General features: G+C 33.7%; 1 protein-coding gene across 1 annotated transcript in view; it reads left to right on the top strand.

Moving 5' to 3' along the window:
* The window catches only part of LOC129002572 (uncharacterized), a 42,863-nt gene extending 21,160 nt beyond the window's left edge, over window positions 1-21,703 (top strand). The window contains exons 9-14 of the mRNA XM_054430481.1: window positions 9,918-10,098; window positions 11,779-11,955; window positions 16,040-16,211; window positions 17,644-17,848; window positions 19,177-19,272; window positions 19,987-21,703. Coding sequence (XP_054286456.1) covers window positions 9,918-10,098; window positions 11,779-11,955; window positions 16,040-16,211; window positions 17,644-17,848; window positions 19,177-19,272; window positions 19,987-20,112 — 957 coding nt within the window. The 3' untranslated portion in view covers window positions 20,113-21,703. The remainder of the gene's footprint in view (window positions 1-9,917; window positions 10,099-11,778; window positions 11,956-16,039; window positions 16,212-17,643; window positions 17,849-19,176; window positions 19,273-19,986) is intronic.
* The last annotated feature ends 309 nt before the right edge of the window (window positions 21,704-22,012 follow it).

The following is a 22,012-nucleotide window of genomic DNA, read 5'->3' as shown; positions in this document are numbered from 1 at the left end:
TAATTCGGGGTGTACGTCAGGATTGTAGTGCCGGTCGTTTTGAGTTGAAAGGAGGAGTTACAAGATTAATATTTAATATAAAGGAAAGATTGTGTTTTTTGTAATTTTGGTGTGTCCATGACCGTACGTAGTCATTCGATGAAGTAGACATGGTGTTAATTTTTGTTTATAAGATATTTCAATTGCTAGATTAACCTAGAAGTCCACTTTGTATCCTCGAACATGAGGTGCAGGGCTACCACCAGAACAGAGCCAAATAACACGTAATTTCACGACCAAAGTTTCACAACCATCGCGGTTTTTTTCACGACCAATCCAGCCTTATGGATTATAGTGTGTTTGGTCGTGACAATAACTTTAATATAATTGTAAACTGAACAGTTTAGTTCAATTGAAACACATAGTTTTATTATAACTAACAGTATAATTGAAGGATTGTTTAGAAAGATTTAGATTATTCCAGACAATTCACGACCGTACCGCTTGTCCCTGACCATCACGTTTATGATTTCTATCATACAAATTTCAAAAATTAAAATATCGTCATATTTCAATGTTTTATACACAAAAGAAGCACACCTCTATACAAACATAACGATTTTTCGGGTCTCAGGTAAGTTTTTTCGGAGTTATACAAACTTAAAAAGATTTTATTGTTTTTTTTATATTTTTTGAGTTTTTTATATTTTTTTCTAGAAAGACCAAATATACCAAAAGCTCAGTGACCTTTTTATTGTATAATGGTCATAAAAGTAAATTAGTTTATAGCAAAATATAGTTATAAAAATAACATTAACTATTTTTAATATTCATTTAAACGTCCGTTATGGTCGTGACAGGATTTTGTGTTTTTCTACTAAAGATGCTCTTTAAAAAGAAAACTACCAAAGATTTTGAATTACCATGGACATTTTATGAAACTTCAAATGTTAATGAAATAAAAAAAATAATAAAAGTTTTGAAAAAAGGGGGAAAAAATTTGCAAAGTGTTTTTTCCTGAAAACGTACGTTTTTAAATTTTCACTCTTTAATAGTTTGCGCAAAGATTATTTATGCAAGCTGCTGCACCTCTTTACGTACAATAGTTTTTCAATTACTTACAATCACTACTCATAGCTTCTAAGAGAGGTTATGATTTTGTTTATAACCTCTCATTGCCACTGATAGTGATGAAACGACTCATTGTACTAACCACTTATTAACAATTAAATTGGTCTTAACAGCTAATAAGTTAATGTTTGAAGCATTACAATTCTATTTTATTTCTCTCAATCCTTGAACCTCATTGGTCCGTTACTTTGCGTTATTGTTTTTAAAGTTATCTGACAAATGATTACAGTATTGTGTTACATGACACTTTACTTTTACAGAACTTAGAGGTTATGATTATCAAAATAATTTTATTTCTGTACTTGTGACATCAAAAGGCAATTTCTCAAAAGACAGTGCGTCGGCAATTTTCAAAGATTATTTTTTACAATTGAGATTAGTTCTAACACGTTTTGAGAAAAAATAGTAAGATTTTCAAGAAATTAAAATTGTAATCTGCGCTCATCTCCAATAAGTATACTAAACAAATTATAGTAATTGTTGATAAATAACAAAATATTAACTTGATCAGATAAATAGAATTGCTTTGAAATGCTTTGGGATTGATAACCTAATGTCTTATAATCGTGATTTTTCAAATTGATTATGGAATGCGGAACTACACACATTACACTAAAAAAACAGCACCATAATCAAGAACGAGATTAGTATTAGGCTTTGTCATTTTATAAATCCTTTACCTAGTCAGTGGGTTTGCAAATATACTTTTTTCTTCCATTGTAATCTTATCAACCTGATCTCAATAAGAAATATAAGTTAAGTTCAATCGTAGATCAATGTTTGTTTACTCCAAAGGAATGCTAACTATTTGTTTACTAACAACACGTTACAACTTCATGATGATATTTTTTCTCCAAAAGATTTTAAGATAAGCTCCACTATATTAATGGTGTTTGTTTTGAATTTGGTTTTATGTGTAGTAGTTTGTTCCCCAAGATAGTGTGTTAAGTATACGGTAACACTTTTATGTTATTGTGAAAAATGTTGGAATTTTTCAGACGCAAAATTGTTTTACTTTTACCACTCAATGTAAGTTTTGCATATTGGCGAATTTAGGTGATTAAAAAAGTATAGTGTGCATGATAAATTTACGTACCATAAATGTCCCACAATTTAATATTTAATTATCATCCGCCTCTGTTAGTATTAATGTCCTGTGAGTGTCTGTTATAAATTATCTCAAAATATAACTCAAAATAAAATATTTACAAAGTGATTTTGACCAATTTGTAGGTTTTAGTTGTACCTTTACCTTAAAAAAAAGGAAATTATGACCTAATCTTTATGTTAAGGCTTATATCCACACTTTTAATCTATATAAAACCTCTATAACTTTAAAACATTCAGTATATACATTTTTGTTTCAATGTAGTTTATCAACTATTGTGGCCAATTTTTAAATTTGACATTATCGGCAACCTAACCTCTGCATAAAAGAGAAATGTATTGTTGCAATATTTAAAACTTTAAAACAGGTGTTTGTAAGAAACAGCTGTTTTTAGCCAGTTAGTTAGTGCCACAGCTTGTACACAGGCTACATCTATTACCTCCTTCTTAGTTCTCTCCCCCCTTCATAGTTTTATGCTGACAGAGTTGATATGAATGTCTGTTTGTCTGTTTGTCACTTCGAACTACATATTGTGCTGAGTTTAGTGTGGTATAACGTTGCAATGATACAATGTGTATATGTGTGCGTTGGTGTTTTTCGTGTAAACGAAGTTACACTTGTAACAAAAAACTCCCTGTAAAAAGTAAAAATTGGATTTGTAACACTGTTTGTGTACTGCCCAAAGATGTAAGTTTTATTTTTTTAGCTATGATTAATTTTTTTGTGAAGTTTGGCATAGGCCTAATTAAATCCACTGTGTAGTAATATGTCTCTAAGTAAAAAATGTTTACTTTTGTTTGTTTTTCTTGGGTCACATTTTACTCATATGGGGACGCAAACTATATTTTACTTATACGATTGACACTTTTTAACTTAATATTTTGTACACTGGAGTAGTATGGAAATTATCTACTCAAAACTAAGATTAATGTATCTCTGCGTATGTATTTGGCAAAAGTAAATAATTACGCTCAGTCAAATCTTTTAGCACACCTGCCGTAGCAAACCTGCAGTCTCAGGGAATTTCCATTTACCTGATTTGATTTCTCTTAAATATATTTAAATAACATTAGGTTTACACGAGTTTGATTAAAATGTAGATATAAACATGCAAACTACAACAGTTAATTTATTCGCTATGATAGGAATTTAAAGTTTACAATTTTTTTGAATTTTCTCGATGACCAATAATTATGAAAAACACTTATACTAAATTATTTGTTTTTTTCAAGGTTGTTAAAATAGTTTAGGGAAAAATAAGAAAACTTTGTTTTGATGGTACAAAGTAAAAAGAAACACAATTTTTACCCCATCCCTGGGGGTAAAACCCTGTTTCTATAGTCTGATCACACTCATTGGTTTGCAAACTCATTTAAAATTATCTCACCTAACACCTTCAAGTCAAATGTGATCAAAATCGTGCAAAAATTAAAAATCACTCAAATTATCACGTTCACGGACACATAGATCTATACATATATATATAAGAAATTTGAACCAATAGTGTTTTTGGCCTTTTGGAGACATCAATATAAAAAAGTAAATCGGTCACGGGACTAGGTCTTACTGTGCCACCTACGGTAATAACTATAGACAATGATCTTTATTTACATATTCGTTGAGAACAGTACATGCGTCAGGGAAGTTTACTACTTCCCTATATAGGGAAATTCGCTAAAAGCACATTTATTACCTGTCCTTAATGTTATAAACAATGATAAGTATTGATGGCCAGAAATATAAAAAAAAAACTTTTATGATCCATTTTAACATACAGTTAGAGAGTGTAAAATGCACTATTTAAACGTAATGCCTCTTTCGTGTTTCTTATACCATATAGAGTAGTAATAGTATTAGAAAAATCAAAGAGCCAAAAATAGAGTTAAAATAGTAGTATTAATTACTCTTGTAGCCATTCTATGTCATTCCTGATGGTTTGAGAAAGAAAAGTCAGGTAGCTTTTTGATGGTTTAAAACCACTAGGCTTTTAGTAAATGATCCTGGCAAAGAAACCGCTGATCTTAGTCAATAACAAAATGTTCATCTGATTCAGTTAAGGGGGTTCCATCCAGCAGCCTGAATTTCAATTCAAGATGGTGAATTTATGAATTGAAATATAAACATGCCTCTACTGTAAAAGCTCTTAACATTCTATAACTAATGATTGTGTGCTTTTTGTGCTCTTAACACATTGGAGCTTGCAATGGATGTGGAAAAATTAATTGTTAACTATTTTTACAAGTTAAATATCATGTGAAAAAGACTAATTTACGGATTTCAAAATGATTTTGTAAAAACTTAAAGAAACGACGGCGAAGTTCAGTTCATCCGGTGTATAAGTTAGATCTTAGTGAATATTTTACAGTTTATTTCAACTCGTTAAAAACTTTAATAGTGCCACGAGGTTCTTTTTTAGAAGGACCATGTTTATGCGGTAACCAGCCGGCGAGTGGAACCGTCTTAACAGTCATCATTCACTCATCTCAACCTTAAAATATACCAGTGGCGGTCCCACGGGGGGATGGGAGGGATATATCCCCTCCCAAATATTTTATATTTTATTAGCTAACATAAATACTATTAGCTTAAGCTTATTTTAGAGCTAAAATATGTATAAAAATGTGTTTTTTCTTTTGGCTGCTGAAGTAGACAACACATCTATATCCAATTTTGTATTAAAAAAGAACATAGTTTTGTGAGCCAGTCATAGATTGCCTTAGTGTCTAAAATGTTACTTTTAGGGAATTTCCCATATAGGGAATAAGCTATTACTAGTACGTCTCATGGTAAGACCTGGACCAGGGACCGATTTTCTTTTTCGTTTTGAGATCCCCAGGAGGTCAAAAACATCATCCGTTCAAATTCATTAATATATATATATATACTAGCTGACCCGGCGAACTTCGTATCGCCTAAGTTATAGGTTTCCCCTAAGACAGACCGATGGAAAGAAAGTACCGTTACGTTTAATTTTCAAGATGATCTCGTTCGCATCGCTCAATCACGTCCTGGTTGAAGTTCGTTCGCTACGCTCACTCACCTTTGGGTTGGAGCTCGTTCGCTACGCTCACTCACCTTTAGGTTGGAGCTCGTTCGCTGCGCTCACTTGCCTTCAGGTTAGCTCGTTCGCTACGCTAACTCGCCTCCAGGTTGAAGTTCGTTCGCTACGCTCACTCACCTTTGGGTTGGAGCTCGTTCGCTACGCTCACTCACCTTTAGGTTGGAGCTCGTTCGCTGCGCTCACTTGCCTTCAGGTTAGCTCGTTCGCTACGCTAACTCGCCTCCAGGTTGAAGTTCGTTCGCTACGCTCACTCACCTTTGGGTTGCAAATTAGCTGTTGTCATAAATGTAAAAGAAATAATAGTGCTGCACCCTGTTGGTAATCCTTGTAACTTTAATGCTGTTGAACATCATAGAACAGAACCAACTTGTTTAATTGAAACAGCTGTTAAGATTCATTAATTCCATTTCTCATAATGTTAACATGGGAAACTCCAGAGCCACTGGGGCGGAGCCCTTTTCAGAATTTCGAAACGGGAAATAGTTTACGTCCGATTCGCATACCTACAGAATTTACACACCAAATTTCATAACGATCGGTGAAGTCGTTCCGGAGGAGTTTGCAGACAAACACTGTGACACGAGAATTTTATATATTAGATATATGTCCGTTAGCACGATAACTCGAGCAAAAATGATCCAATTTTGATGAAATTCTGTATAAACGTGTAAACCTGCATTTATTCAAACGAGTTCGCGAACCAGCATGATCTGACCATGGGAACGGGGGTTTATGGGGGGTTTCATGGGGTAAAAATGGGTAAAAACAAAAAATTTTGCAATTTTTCATAAACCATTTTGTAGAGTTAAAAAAAAGAAATAATTTAGTACATTGAAGCGCTGTTGTACAGGGCATAAAATAACATGTTAACTGGGCGACACAAGTGTCACCCAGCGCTGAGATTTTGTCGCCCAGTGACTATGGGTGGTGCCGGCATATTTTTGTTATGATTCACATTTTAAATGTGACGGAATTTAAAAAATAACATTATGTAAATATTTTAGAGTATTGAGCTATGATTTTGGCCCAAGAGGTTGTGAAGGGAGCTTTGGCTTGTTACAATGTTCTAGAATACGTAATTAAGTGAGATTATATTGACTATTTACAAGCAAATATAATCGAAAAATTCATTAAAAGATACGTAGAAATGTGTGATTTTCACTTTAACTTTTGCAAAAATTTCCAGACCCCCCGGTAAGTCCGGCGACACTGTCGCCCAGTGAAAATCCCTTAAAATATGCTCTGCTGTTGTATCCCGGTCAAGGAGAAAATTCTAAAAAAGTGTAATTTAAAGTTTAAAGTTCCTATGTTATTCTTCTGAAGAAAATGAAAACTGTTGTATCTAACTTGTTTATAAAATATATGTCGATAGAATTTGGTAAATATATTTATTTCATCCTATATTATTGATATATGGTCAAAAAACACTTTTCACCTTCCCCGTGGCAGCAAACCTAAGTACTAGTTAAATCTAACGTTATTTGAATTGGGAATAAAAATGTCTTATGGAAATATTTGAGCATAAATGTAATCAGACAAATTGAAAGTTCGCTTAGTGTGCAGGTTTGCTGCGGCGAGAGTATTATTGTCCTATTATTTAATTCTGAGATACTTGAGGGGGCTTACATACAGATGCTACATCATACAATAAGTCCTTCTATGACTTGGTTGAAAACTTCACATATTTGTCAGAAATCAGTTACATTAACAACTGACAAGATTAACAATAAAATGTCAGATTTCATTTTAATAAAATGCTACAAATTTTCAATATTAACCATTTTCTATTTAAGCGTTGTGTGATATAAAGTTAAACAAGGTTCACTAGATTTTTTTAAAATCAAATTGAATAAAACCTTTGACTATTAAAACTCTATCAAGCAGAAGCACATGATTAATGCATTATCAGGGTAAAGTGTGGGTGACCCAATGTTATCTCATATGAGTGAGTCATTTGCTTGGCCGATTTACATTAATGTGATTCATAAGTTGTAGCCCAGCTTGAGTAAAAAGTGATAATTTGTGGTTTAAAATACTGCAGTTGATCTAAGGTGCAAGTTTATCTATCATTCTATTTTTCCTGTTTTCTAAAGATCTAGAATGTGTCTTATGCGAGATGCGTGAGACATTAGGTGGTGATATTTTACACCAATAAAATAAATTGCAATAAAAGTCCAAATAAAAATAATCAGCTGTTTTGAAGGTGTAAAATTAAAAAAATGTATTGTTGTAAATAGTTAATTAAAAATCACAACTAACTGTGTTTCTATCCTGTTAATGCTGTGTTTTTTGTTGTATGCTTTTGCGTCTCTTGTATTGTTTACAAGGAGTGTAAGGAATGTTCAAAAATTTACTTAAAAATAAGGAACATTCAATAACTTGAAAACACATCAAATCAGGTTATGGATGTAACAATTGGATCAAATCGTTTTGAATTTTTGTAAACATATATCACTCTCTCTTAATAATATAATTTGACTAAATCTCATCTCATTTAGGTTAAGCTCCCTGTCTATTTTACATCAAGTTATGTGGTCGTTATAACAACTAAAGGTTAGTCACAGCACTGTGCATTTGATCCCTTATCAATTTGTTATCAAGGAAACCTTATCAGCCTCAGTTCTCTTATCAAGTCATTGTTAGCTGCTTGCACAAGAAGACATCAGTTTATATTGTTGGAATTTATCATTCAGTTAATTGATCAATTAAAGGCCTGATGCATTTTTGTTTAAACAAACTTTAAATGTTTGAAAATACAAAATGAATTACATCAAAGAATATAGATACCTAAAGGTATCTATATTCTATGGACACTAAATCACAGGGTGGGGGCCGCTGGCTGGAGTAATTACGCCTATTGGTGTAGATATGCCCTGAATCCGGGCCTGAGGAGTGTAGGTGTCCTGGCTACTGGTCGTAAATTCAGGGGCCATATTTATATAATCTAACCTAACCTAACCTAACCAAACTTCTATATGCGGATTAGGGCCAGAGGTGGCCAGTTCTCCGTTTCCCGGGCCTGAGTATATAGGTCGTATCAAAATAAATTATCGAAATCACGTAAAAAAATGCAAGAACATTTGAAAACATTGCATTCATAAAAAATATTTAATCTGAAATCTTCAAAGCTTTTGTGAAAAGCTGTAACACATCTTATTCAATTTGTTCAGACATATTTGTAGATTATTAGTACTCAGATTCATCCCAAATCCCAACTGACAAAACAATTATGTGTTTTGGACCAATCACAAATTTTCAAATGTACAGCTTTGGAGTAAAATTTGATTTTCTAGTACATTCATCTAAAATATCTCCGACATTTTAGATATGGTGTTAAGACAGGCCACCATTGTTTAAAATGAAGTGATTGTTTAGGAGTTAGACACGTTCCTTGTTGCCATTGACTTAAGTTACCAACAAACATTATAGCTTAGTATCACAGGGACCAGGCAACTGGATGGAATTTATAGTTCAGTTTTTAACCTCCTTATGGTCTTATATTCCTTTGCAATTATCAATGGTGAGTTTCATTTAGTTAAATAGTTCAATTCCAAGTGTGGAGTAAACATTTTTCTAACAATCTAAGTTTAAATAGAAATATATTCAAAGATATTATTCAGACATTAAACATGATTATTATTTGTATTTTATATCAGTTCCAATGAAAGATCTTTCAACTGTGTATGTTTGTAATATTAGAAAGTGAGTCATTACATATTTGAGACCATATGTTTAAAACGCGATATTTATTGAGCACTTTAATATGGCCAAGAATGTATTCACTTCCACTCATTCACTTGTGTTTTGAACGTTACTTTTTGCTACTTTACAAATACTGAAAAAAAATTAAAAACAGACATTTGGAATATTTCTTTATTACAGTTAGGAACATATCAAATCTAGCAGACACGAGACAAAGAAATTGTCTAGCTAAACAATTTGTAGATATACCGGTACATTAAATTTACCTATCTACAATTTTGATGAACAATTGATTTATCTTTCCATAAGGTAGTTGCATACCACATAATTGCTGTTTTCAAGTGGAGATTAACAAACCATCAGTGACTTCACAGAGTTTTCCTCCGGGTGCATTTGTTTTTATAGAAAAGTATGTGATATCGCATGCCGGCAGCTTTAGTAGTAGCCCTAACAGTAACTTACATGCACTTTTCTTGTAACCGATTAAACATTATTTTAATCTTACACCTCCCCCGCACAACACCCATCAATCAGTTGAAGCCCGGAGAGTCGCGTAGCATGAAGCCTGGCTCTGTGAGTCACCGATAGTGTTTTTGTTTTTGTTTGCCATATAAAAAAATGTGTAACGTAAGAGTTCTTATTAATTTTGTGTATAATTTGATTCACTATACATGATTGTAATATGTTTTTTTATTAATATATACAGAAAAACATTGTTTAATGTTTCAACACCTGGAAAAGACTCAGTGAGTCACCGATCAGTGTTTTTAAATTAAATTAAATGAAAATCCTTCTTTATTGAGGCGAACTTAGGACCTCACGGTCCTTTCTCACAGTTAACCAGTTAACCTCTAAAATCAAAGACATTGATGAAAGAAGGATTAAGCATTTTTCTGCAACAATGTTCAATCCATTAATTTTAATAATCTTTTTCAGGCAGGAAAAGAGATACGTGAGGTGGAGGAAAATGGCAAATCCAAATCAATATTTTACGCTTATTTGGATCTGAGTGAGAATATCTATGAAGATGTTCATCAAACTTCCAAGGCTAGTCCTCTGCAACCTCTGCGCACACTGTGGCGAGAAACTGACAATGTGATCAAGAGTGGCATTCTGGGTAATTAGTTTTTTAATTTAGGAGAAACTAAACGAAATACGGTATAATTTCTTGACTTTAGTGTGAATAAGTCAAATTTACAGTGATACCTGTGCAGATTCAATGATAAGTTAGGAAATAGAGCGGTTAAATTATTCTATTAGTTTTGCTAAAGACGGTGACACACTATCTTTTTCCCAATCAAGACCCCGAACCGAGCAGGGAGAAGGGAAGTCGAAGGGAGCATGTTCGATAGTGTGTGAGTGGTCCGTACACCGATCTAGACAGGGAACCAGACATCAGGCCGAGCAGGGAGACAAGTGCTCTGGAGGCGTTTTTTTGGCGAAAGATCAAAGAAAAGATCGGACCGATGTACGATAGTGTGTAACGGGATATTTTTGTCCCTTATATTATGGGCATTTATGTTGTAATTTTGTGTGGTTTGTTTGGTCAAGGTTGAAAATGTTTTTTTACAAGTTGAAACCGTGAAACCAATGATATCAATCATGTTCAATCATTACTTGAATTTAGTAATTGATGGTATACTTAAATTCTATCAAAATTAATATAAACATTAATATTAATAAAGGCAATTAAAATGATCATTCTGCAACATGATATTGCATGTTTTATTACTGTTTTTATTATTACCGCCTCCGCGCTCTCACTCACACATGCTCTTCATCTCTCTCTCTAAAATCCCTTTTGCCGCGCTCAGTAGAACTGGTCTTTGTCTTGTTCGGGGAAATGTTCGGATTGAAATTTTGCTGATATTTACTTCCCTTCTCCCTTCTCCCTGCTCGGTTCAGGGTCTTGATCGAGGAAAAGATCGATAGTGTTAATTAAATTTAACTAGGGGACCATAGCAACAACTGCTGCCCTTCACCTCCGTTGTAATTTGTTCTTAACCATCCCTGTGCTGTTCACCATTCCTAAATACTCTCCTTCGTAGTCGCGGTCTTCCCCTAACACGATACATTTCAACACTGTATTAGCATTCCAACCTAAGAACAGAACACTAAAATCAATAAACAAACAAATATGCAATGTTTACATCAGCTGGTATATTTAAAACAGCTTATAGAAACACTGTAGCATCCAGTACTTCCATTAGAAAACGACTGGAACTTTAATGGCCCGTGGGGCAGAGCAGGGGTAATTTTTGACACTGATATTTTTCCCAATGTCCATGTACCTTAAGTTTTAAATGAATCCTTAACAGTCAACAGCCATGCTACCTTTTTCCTAGCTCGAGATATTTTGTGGGGACCGATTCCCTTACGGAATAAATTTACTATATTTATATTATTTTATTTTATAAAGACAAATATGTTGAGATAATTAATACTCTTGAGAGGTAAATAACATCGTTGTAAGTTGACATTTGAAAATACCTTGAATTAACATGGACATGACTAAAGAAAAGTTAAATACAACTGTTAGTAGCACATTAACTTATAAAAAAATGTATATACTTTTAAAGCATAATTTTTTATTTCTATATTTTAAATCAAATTGTTGCCCATGTCTAATCATTTTCTATTATAACATGAATACCACTAACAAATGGACAAATGGGGGGGACCATTTTAGCTAGGTTTACAGCCAAGTATAAATCTGAACACAAACCAAGGGGTTTAAGAACTATATGGAAGACTTTCACCTAAACCTAGGTATTTTGAAAACTATTTCAAATTCCAGAGAGGCTGACCCCTTCACAGATTGCTCTTCAGGAGTCGAAGTTTGAGATATTGACTTCAGAAGTTTCTTACCTCAAGTCGCTCAACATTCTCATCACACTGTTTGTAGAGTCATCGGAACTCAAGGACGTTCTCGACATAGAGGACAGGAGATGTCTTTTTGGAAACATTTTGGAAAGTAAGTTTTTGTAGGAAAGAAAATTTTTTGCCTTAGGAATTTATTTAAGAATAACAAATGTATACACAACTCATGCACTGTGCCCGAGAAAAATATTCCATGCATAGCACCCCATAGTTCCTAATGCAATGATTTGATTTTGCGCCCCTGAAGATAGCTTCTTCAAATTACATCGTAGAGTGATAGAATAGGGGTTTTATAGATAAAAATCTACTTTATAGCTTCCAGATGTTTGAGCTATTACAGATCATCTTCAACAAAACTCAAACTTAAAAATTAAATTGTTAGATGTTTGTCAAATATTTACTACACACACCAAATTTTGTATTGGCTTTACACTCCCTGGCATTTGCTCAGGTCTGTTGCACAACATTTTAAGTGGTTTATAGTATTGCATGATGGGGGAGGTCCACTTAAAATAAACGGCTCATATGGAAGTTGATGAGATGGGTACATTCTTTGCGAGTTGCACACTTTAATCATATCAGGCATTTTGTCAGTTTTGCTTTCTTGTAACTTAGTGAGTCTGAGTATATAGCTGGGTTGCTGAGTAGTTATAATACTCAACTAGTAATGAGAAGGTCGCTGGTTCGATCCTGAGATCAGTAGTTTTTTGCAGTTCAAATCTGGATCCAGCTGACCTTAATTGTTGATTAGGATTTTTATAAATCACCCTGACTAAGGAAACAGCTGATCTTAGAGATTAAGCTACACAGATTATCCAATACATTCTAAACTCAGCTTGTATTCATAGTCAGTTTAAAATACTACACAAGTGTGAGTGTGAGCTGATCTTATGAATTGATAATTGAGCCCACCAAAAGCTTGTTCCAAAATACAGTATTAGCCAAAATAAACAGTACTGAAATACTTTTAATACTTTTAATGGTAATACTTTTATTTTATGTATAAATTTTAACAATACATATAAGTCAAAGGAAGCAAAATCGGCTAAACACGGGTAATAACATGTTCAATATGAGCCTCGTTCAGTTTGAGGCAACACTCGTACCATTCTTGTAGGTTTTGCACCATTTTTATGAATAGGGGTTGTTCCATTCTCCTAATACACATGGTTATTTTTTCTTTGAGTTGAACGATGGTAGATGGTGGGTCCTCACGGAAGATGTTTTCTTTCAACATTCCCCACACGTAAGCATCTGGTGTTGTAAGATCGGGGGAGTGGGCTGGGTAAGGAAAGTTTGTTCTAAGGGAGATGAGACGGTTGCCAAAGGTTTGTCGGAGGAAAGCAATGTTGTTAATGGCAGTGTGACTGGTTGCGCCATCCTGCTGGAACCACTGTGAACCTAACGGCAGGTTTCGTGCACGACAAATTCTCCTGAGGTCACTCACAAAACGATCAAGAATGGCCCTATATCGATCCCTATTCACAGTAACAGTCTCTCCATTATTGCCTTCAAAAAAGTATGGTCCCACTATACCCCTCCCTGACACAGCGCACCAAATGGTTACACGTTTACTATGCTGTGGCCTCTCTACAACAATGTCAGGACGTTCAAATCCAAGAAAACGTGTTGTCTGCTTGTTTATGTAACCATTAAGGTGCACATGACATTCATCTGTAAACAGTGGCGGATCCAGAGGGGGGCGACCGCCCCCCCCCCCTCGGGCATACATATACATATATTTTTTACTGCATGTAATACAGTAGTGCATACAAAATGCGTAAAATAATTTGTCACACTAACTTTGGACAAAGAAATGGTAAAAAACTGTGATTTAGGAGACTTAGTTTACACACATTTTTCGGAGGGGTACCCCCGAACCGCCCCTGACTCCCTGGTTCGCCCCCCCCTTGTGACTGCTCTAGATCCGCCACTGTCTGTAAACCATACATCACTCAGAAAATCAGGTTCTTCATAGCATATTGCTAACATTGAAGCACAGTACTGAACTCTGGCTAGTTTGTTTATACGATCCAATGGTTGTCCAGTTTGTATCCTGTAGGGAAAACCACCAATATTTTAGAACATTCTTCTCATTGACGTATTGCTAATATTCAGTTTAAGAGAAGCTCGCATTAGACTTCTTTTCGGTGACTGTAACACTTGCTGCAACACTCTTCCGTGGTTTTAATTTGTACAGACAGTAACTGGGCGACCTGAAAAGCCCTTTCGCTGTGTCAAAACACTACCAGTTCTTCGAAATTATTCGACGACACTAAGAATCACAGCATTACTAGGCGGGTTTTTGTGGAAATGTTCCTGAAAACGTAAAGCAGTGTGTGACAAGCTTGGACCACCCGCACGTCCAATTCCGTATGAGCGAAAATAATGCTCTACGATAAAAGTTTTTTCTAAAGTTGTTAGCACCATGTTAACAAAAACTAACCTCAAATAAGAAAGAAGTAATGAACGCAAAGCCGTGGCAACAATCACCTATTGAATCAGCTGATAGAGAAGGCAACTACAGCTGATTCAGTTTCAGTACTGTTTATTTTGGCTAATACTGTAGTTTTGATTCATTTATAAGATGAGGGGGGAAATTATCATAATTTTTACTTTTGAATATAAAATTGGTCATCTATGGTTCACTGTTTTTGTAAAACAACAAATAGAAATCTTGAAGTGTGATCAATTTCCCTTAACTTTTGCCCTAAACCTTTTTTTCTCCTTTACATACATTGTAATATTACATGTCATTCATTCATCATTAACATTAACTTCTCTATTATTTTGTATATTTTCTCTCATAATGTCTGTTAATGCCCCTGATAATGTATTATCAGTTATTTAATATGTTTCTCCTTGTTAATGTGTTATTTTATCAAATTTTGTTCAATGTTATATAATATCCCATCACCCCACAGAAACATCATCCTATTTTATGTTAAAATATAATATTTATGCCAATTCTCTCCATACCTATCCTGTACTCATCAAAAACCAACAATAATCATTTACTTAGAATAATATATAATTGTAAGAAAATTGCAATATAGTAATAACATCTTTAAATATAGTATTACTTTTCAAAATTATCCAAAGAAAATCAAAATTACTGTGGCAAGTGTCATTTATGTGAATTAACCAGCTGTACATAATTTCAACAATGGACATGGACTTCCTGAGCTTCTACCATTGCCTCTCCCCAGATCCTGCCAACTCTTCACAGTGTGAACATCATTTTATTGCACATTGTGTTTGATTTAAACTAAATTCATAATCCCAAAGTATAAACTTAATCTAAATTTTAAATTTCTTATCATCTAAAAGTATTCAGTACAAGTGCCTTGAAGAGTACCAAATTTTAAGAAGACAGACACTACAAATTTGGTAACCATCATCCATCTTGTTTAACTAAGGACAAATTTAATCTTCATTGGACATTTAATCAGCATAGCCTAATAGGCCCAATTAACTTAACTCATCAAGATATACATATTTCAAATTGAACTTTTATTCAAAATTTAATCTTCAAATTCTATTTTATTTCATTAAATTCAGTGAAACCATTTGGAATCTTTCTTTGGACATTAACATTATTATATTAATAGCATCACGAACCTAGTATTTCAGAATAACTAAATTAAATTATCTACATTTTAAAGAAACCTAATATATCATTCGAACCGGCACGACCACCCCTCCCTGAGATTAAGGTCATCTATTTAAAATATTAATTAGTACTTTAGAAGAAACCAACCCAATATAAGCCTAGAATCTTTTCATCCACTTTTTAACCCCCACCATTTTGAAAATTTACCATTGTTAACTTAGACCCTATAGCTAATTCAACCAATAACTTATCTTATATTTGTATTTCATTAATAAATTTTATATTGTAACTTACCAAATCTATTTATTCTTAAAATAATTCATATAGGCCTATTATAAGATTAAGATAAAGACTTACCTCATTAGACAGAAATAAAACACAAATTAGGAATTATCTTTATTAGAAAGAAATGACTTTGAGTTCAATATGGGCTAACTTAGAAGCCAAAGGAATTTTGTAGGCCTAAGTTAATGAAAAGTCTATAGAAAGCTTTATGGTGCGTAGCAACATCAATCTACTTCAGGTTGGTTTCCAGAAACTCAATATAACCTGTTGCTGTTGACAGTTCGCAAGGCCTCCGAGATCTTCTTGTTCGACCTCGCGGGGCAGTGGGAGGAAGACTTCATGTTGCCAGATGTTTGTTCAGTCATCAACAAGCACTCAAGTGGGACTTTCAGGGTGTACATAGAGTACTGTGGGAATCAAGTGCGCTTCCACAAAACTCTGCAGAGGCTGATGTAAGTTCCTGATAATAATTTCTCCTTGGATAAATTCAAATATTATATTTCACAAAGCTTGGGTTTGCAAAGAGGGCTTGTATCATAGTTCACATTTTAAAATGATCAACTGATCCTTAAATCTGGATGTGTAATGAATAGCTGGGTAACTAATTGGTTATAGTGCTCGCCTAGTAATTGAGAGGTTGCTGATTTGATCCTGAGAGTAAACCTCATCCTGATCCTGATTTGATTTTGCCTGTAAGTAAACTCTTCATGATCTTAATTTATACAGATTATTTATTTCAAAACGAGCTAAAACAGGTAAATAATCATAATTACAGGGTGAGAAGAAACTATTACAATGTTCCCAGATTTAAAAATAAATATGGTTGCAGGTCTCTAGAAGTCCTTGTACCAAAAATGTTCAACAACTTGCCAAATTATTTTTTTAATTTGACCACTTATCGAGCTTTTAAAACTAGTCTGAAAGAAAGAATGTGGAGTGGTTTAATATAGATACTGGTCTTTCTGTCAGTGAATGTTATCTGAATGTTTAAATTATTATCTATTTATATGCTTGTTTCAGGTGTTGGCTATATTTGTTTCTGTTTTGTTAGATTTATAAATTTTATAAGATATTGTTATTTATTTGTTATAGTCTATTGTGCTGTTTCTCATTGTTTCTTAGTAATACTATTTATTTATTGTTATTTATTTATTGTTATTTTCATGAGATTTGGATTATCAGTGGTTTTTTTTGGTAATATAATTATGCATGTAACTCTCAATAGAACACGTTAGGACGCTCATAGAACTGTGTTGATTGCTGATTGAACTCAACTTTATATATTAATTAACTAAAAATGTTTTTCATAATATGTTGGTGCAGACAAGCCTCGTATGGTTTTTGCACCTATTGTATAATATGCATGTATTCATTATAGTTCAATAAATAAATTGATTGATTGATTGATTGATTGATGTTGGAGAAAAGTGTATAGCATTGATGGTTCAAATCTGAACCCTCCTATCCTTTATCGTTGGGCTCATAAATGGTCTTTGGTAATGAAACAGCTGATCTTAGTCAGTGACAAAGCTACACAGATCATCCCACTCCATACTACACTCATCCTTCACTCAAATTAGGGTTAAAATAAGCACATAAGTGGTTTCCCCATCTCAATTGATAATTACAATGACAGGGCTTACCCTTTTAAACCACTGTTGGTAACAAAGCTATGCAAGGCATCTCACTTCATATTATACCTATCCTTCAGTCTTATTTGGGGTAAACACACGCCTAGGTGGCATCCCAATCCTAAAAGATATTGATGATAATAAATGTATACCCTTTAAACTTGTTTAAAATTAGGATTTTTTCAATTTGGTCCTTACTGATGTTTTGATTAATGATGATTGGACTTTTAAGCATCTTTGAATCATGTTTCAGGCTGGACACAGAAAGGTTCCTGCCAGTTCTGACGCAGCTGGAGAGTTTGTCAGCTTGTCAAGGCTACTCACTACAATCGTTCCTCATGTTGCCAGTGCAGAGGGTAACAAGGCTGCCGTTGTTAGTTCAAGCGATCCAGCGAAGACTGACATCGGCTGCTAGCGAGTTCGCTACTTGCAGGACATCACTCACTGCTGTCAATCAGGTAGATTAAAGCATGTCAGAAACAAGCTGAAAAGTATTTTACCTACGACCGTTTTTTAAAGTAGCCATTTCAGTCCAGTTCTTAGAATTGAAAAGTTTCACTTTACAGCTGTTTACTTTCATATCCGCATAGTTTCATTTCATATCCGCATAGTTTTCTCATATCCACACAGGTAACGGACCAATGAGGTTCAAGTATTGAGAGAAAAGAATTAAAATTGTAATGCTTCGAATGTCAACTAATCAGCTGATCAGTTGACCAATTTAATTGTTGATCCGACTTGTTCATGTTGATACTCGCGTATTCTTAATTAAGTTGGTGGAAGTCCAAAAATAAATGAAATATTTGCCGAATTGTACCTGATACAATATTATTTATGGTAAGAATGCTGCTAGCAATGTAATATTTAACGAAGTTTAACAAACACGTAATTACAGGAAATCAGCTGATTATACAACAAGTCGTTGCATCACTTTCAGTGGCAATGACAATACACGAAAACATAACCTCTCTAAAAAGTTATCAGTAGTGATTGTTAGTAATTAAATCCAGATTTATAGTAATTAAAAAACGGTCGTAGGTAAAGTAGTGTACGCAACTCGCGTTAATAGTCTTTACGACACTCGTAGAAGTTTTTAAGGCACTCGCCAAGGCTCGTGCCTTAAATTTTCTTCTCGTGTCGTAAAGACTCACTTAACGCAATCGTTGCGTAAACTACTATAGCAGTGACGCCACAATAATAAATGTATTGTAAAGAGTGTCTATCACAATAATGTCTTGATAGTGTTCTGTGGTTGTAGTACTAAGATGATCATCTCTAATGGTCTTGGTTAAGTCCTGGTCATTACTTGTAGTTGCATCAAAATAATCTTTGCGTTGTATCGTTTTGTCTATTAACAAAAGGTCTAGGTGGGCCCTTAGATTAGAACCTAAGATCACCGCCCTAAACAGATCCCAAAATTGTATAAATCCAACCTATAAAACGAGTATAACAAATATCTGACTCTTTTGGTCTTTATTATTCCAGATTAAAGGTCAAACCTATACGTATTACTGTTGATCTGTGAATATACTACTATACTTGTTACCTGTTTGGTTTGATTCTGTTTCACATCCAACCGTCCCACCCAACCGTTTATAAAGTAAAAAATTAATCTACAGTGAATAAACTTTGAGAAAATGTTCAGTGTTCCATCTTTTCTCGCTACCAAACTTCTCTCTTCGGTTTGGGGGAAACACTTATTGTTTATTTTCAATGTTTCTAGATAATCCAAAAATTATAATTGTATTTTCTTACGTAAATACTCACAAATCCTGTACTCTTTCAGCTGGTTCATGAGTGCAACGAAGGAGTTCGGACCAACGAACAGGAGGAGAAAATTCTCGCATTGTCTCAGATTCTCACAAATGACACCAAAGAAACTGTGAGTGTAACTATATCTTAACCACACATTAAATATTTAATTCTTGCTGTGTAGACCAGTTTAATGTAAATTTTCTCTAGTTCATTTAGAGAACGGTTTAAAGTTTAATCTATTTATTCCTCCAACTCTAAAATTATCTAAAAGTGAAAAATCTTAACTTTTTAGTGGGGTTTGAATAAATTTAAAAAAAGATTTCTACGTTGTAGAATCTCTGTTTAATTTTTAATTGTGATGTATTTAATGAATAGTTGTTTAATATGCCCATTACTTTTTGGATGAGTTACAATACAGTTTTTGTTAGATTAATAATTATCAAACACCTTCGCAAAGCAAAGACTGTCTGTCCATCCTAAAATTTAACGCTTCTATACATGATTATTTACAAAATTCTTCACCAATGTCTACTTTTCACTAAAGAAAGCACAATAATTAATCTAAAACAAGGATAACATGGAAACTTTCAAAGCCACTGGGACAGAGCCCAAGGGGCTTTTTCAAAAATGTAAGGCCAGTTTGCAAATCTATGCGACACGCTCTTTCCAATGAGACAACAATGGATAAAATCTATTAAGAAATGGCGGAGGAGTTCAACTGACAAAGTTTCATGTACCCTATTAATTATATAGATATTTCAACTTTCACAAATCCAGGTTTTTAAAAGCTTAGAAATCTAAAAATGCCAGTGTTTTCAAACAAGAAATCTATTCATTCCAGGAAGAAAACGAGATCAACAGCTCAACACCGAAAAAACTTCAGAAAGGAACGCCAAAGAAGAAGAAGCAGTCTTCTCTTCCGTGGAAGATATTTACTCCAACAACTGCACCACCATGTGATGTTTAGTCGAGTTCCTCTATGGAATGCATCTCTGTGATATATAGATTAGTTTCGAGTGCCTAAATATGCTAAGTGCTAAATCTGAATCTCATACGGTGTTTCTGTCTATATTCTACTTACTGCTACTTATATCTCTATGTTTATATTTTATAATATGTAAAGCTCAATGTTTTGTGTAGATTTTAGTTATTGAGTAATTAGTGTGCTAAGTTGCATTTTGCTACAATCAAGAGAAACAGTCAAAAAAGTTCTTCAGGGCGGCAAAGATACTTTACACACTAGTTACTCATTATATTTTTCCTACAGTTACCATAAAACATACATTGAAGTCTTTTTAATTTCTTACTTACATACTTCATACTTGCATTAATGCTTTGGTTTGTACGTACTCATCTGGTAGTCTTAGCTAACTCTGTCAACTCATTTTGTATACTGCAAATATAAAATGTGGAAAGACTGCGCAAGTACAGCTATTTTCACTGATGAACATGAGTGCGAAACAGCTGTTTGGTAGGTAACTGTAGGAAATGATTATTAAACTCAATTGTGCATTTAATAGTGTTACTTTGATCATAAATCTGTACTGTAAACCGTTAGTTTATTAAGCATTGTTATTATTGAGTGTGCCAGGTAAAAACAGTATAGGAAATTAAAATAACAATAACTAAGTATTTTAGGTTATAATTGTATATTTTTATAACGTAAATCTATTGTAATATTTGTTCTTGTACTTATTTATGTATCCATATTCCAGGGTATTATTTTTGTATGCATTTTTGTAATGTGTCCTTTGTTTTCTTCATATTGAGTATTATTTCGGAATGTGTAAAATACTAATTTAAGACCAGTATGTCTGTTAAAGTAAAATGTATCTCATTTTGTCTGGATTTCAAATATTGTGACTTTCAATGTTCATCTTACGAGTCATTGAGCTAGAAATACAACTTGAGATAGCACTGGTGCGGCAACTCTGCTAGAAAATCAAGAAGCTGTAAAATGTTGTTATGTTGGTACCAACTAGGGGAAACAGCCAGCTTATTAGCTCACGGATTTACTACAATCCCACAATCCCCTATTCCTCTAATTCCAATGCACTGTACAATCTACTTCATCCCTTTGTGCAAATGGCGGCCAATGTCTCGCAATTTTCTCATTTATAGTGCTACCTCCATTTGTATCTCTAGCTCAGTGTTACAATACAAGCTATGCAAAATCTGTAAATCAGTTGATGAATTTTTATTATTGTTGGTAAGAAAACACTGTGGCTCATTCCATTCTTTGGAGTCAGAGACATAGCTTTTTTAGAATCTGTTGTGAGATAAACATGTGTATATAAAAGCAAATAACTTTTGTATTTGTATTTTACCTACATAGAGTGCAGTATTGTCATTGATAAGCCATATTTAACATGTAACAGAGCTTTTTAAAGATTGTTAACTAGACTTTATATCTTAGTTACAACAAAACTCATTTTTAAGATGTCATTATTGTCTATTTTCAAATATTTTGGATTTTGAATGGTTCAAGATTGTGTTGTATATATTTTTTTACTTATAACAACGTTACCAATTTGTATAAATGATTGCATGACTTTTAATAAAACTGTCTTTAAAATTGGGTTTTTATTAAATCCTGGTTACAGATGTTTTATTCTTAAAGATCAGCTGAAGAGAATTTTAAGTTATGTTAAGTGTTTATCATGAAGGTATGGCCTCTGGATCGTCTGAACGACGATCCAGTACATCGCAGGACGTCTGAATGACGGTAATGAAACACATGGTACCGTCTGGTCGACCAGTGTTAAATGTTCTGTTTTGTGTTATGTGTCGTGTTTGTGTTATTTATACAGGGTGTCCCGGAACTCTCTACCAATGTTTTAGGGCATTGCTCCTGGGTAAGAAACATA

This window comes from Macrosteles quadrilineatus, unplaced genomic scaffold (genome assembly GCF_028750875.1).
Source record: "Macrosteles quadrilineatus isolate MER2022 unplaced genomic scaffold, UCM_ALF_1.0 Scaffold_9__3_contigs__length_116548681, whole genome shotgun sequence".
Lineage (NCBI taxonomy): Eukaryota > Metazoa > Arthropoda > Insecta > Hemiptera > Cicadellidae > Macrosteles > Macrosteles quadrilineatus.
This window is presented reverse-complemented; position numbering and strand designations above follow the sequence as displayed.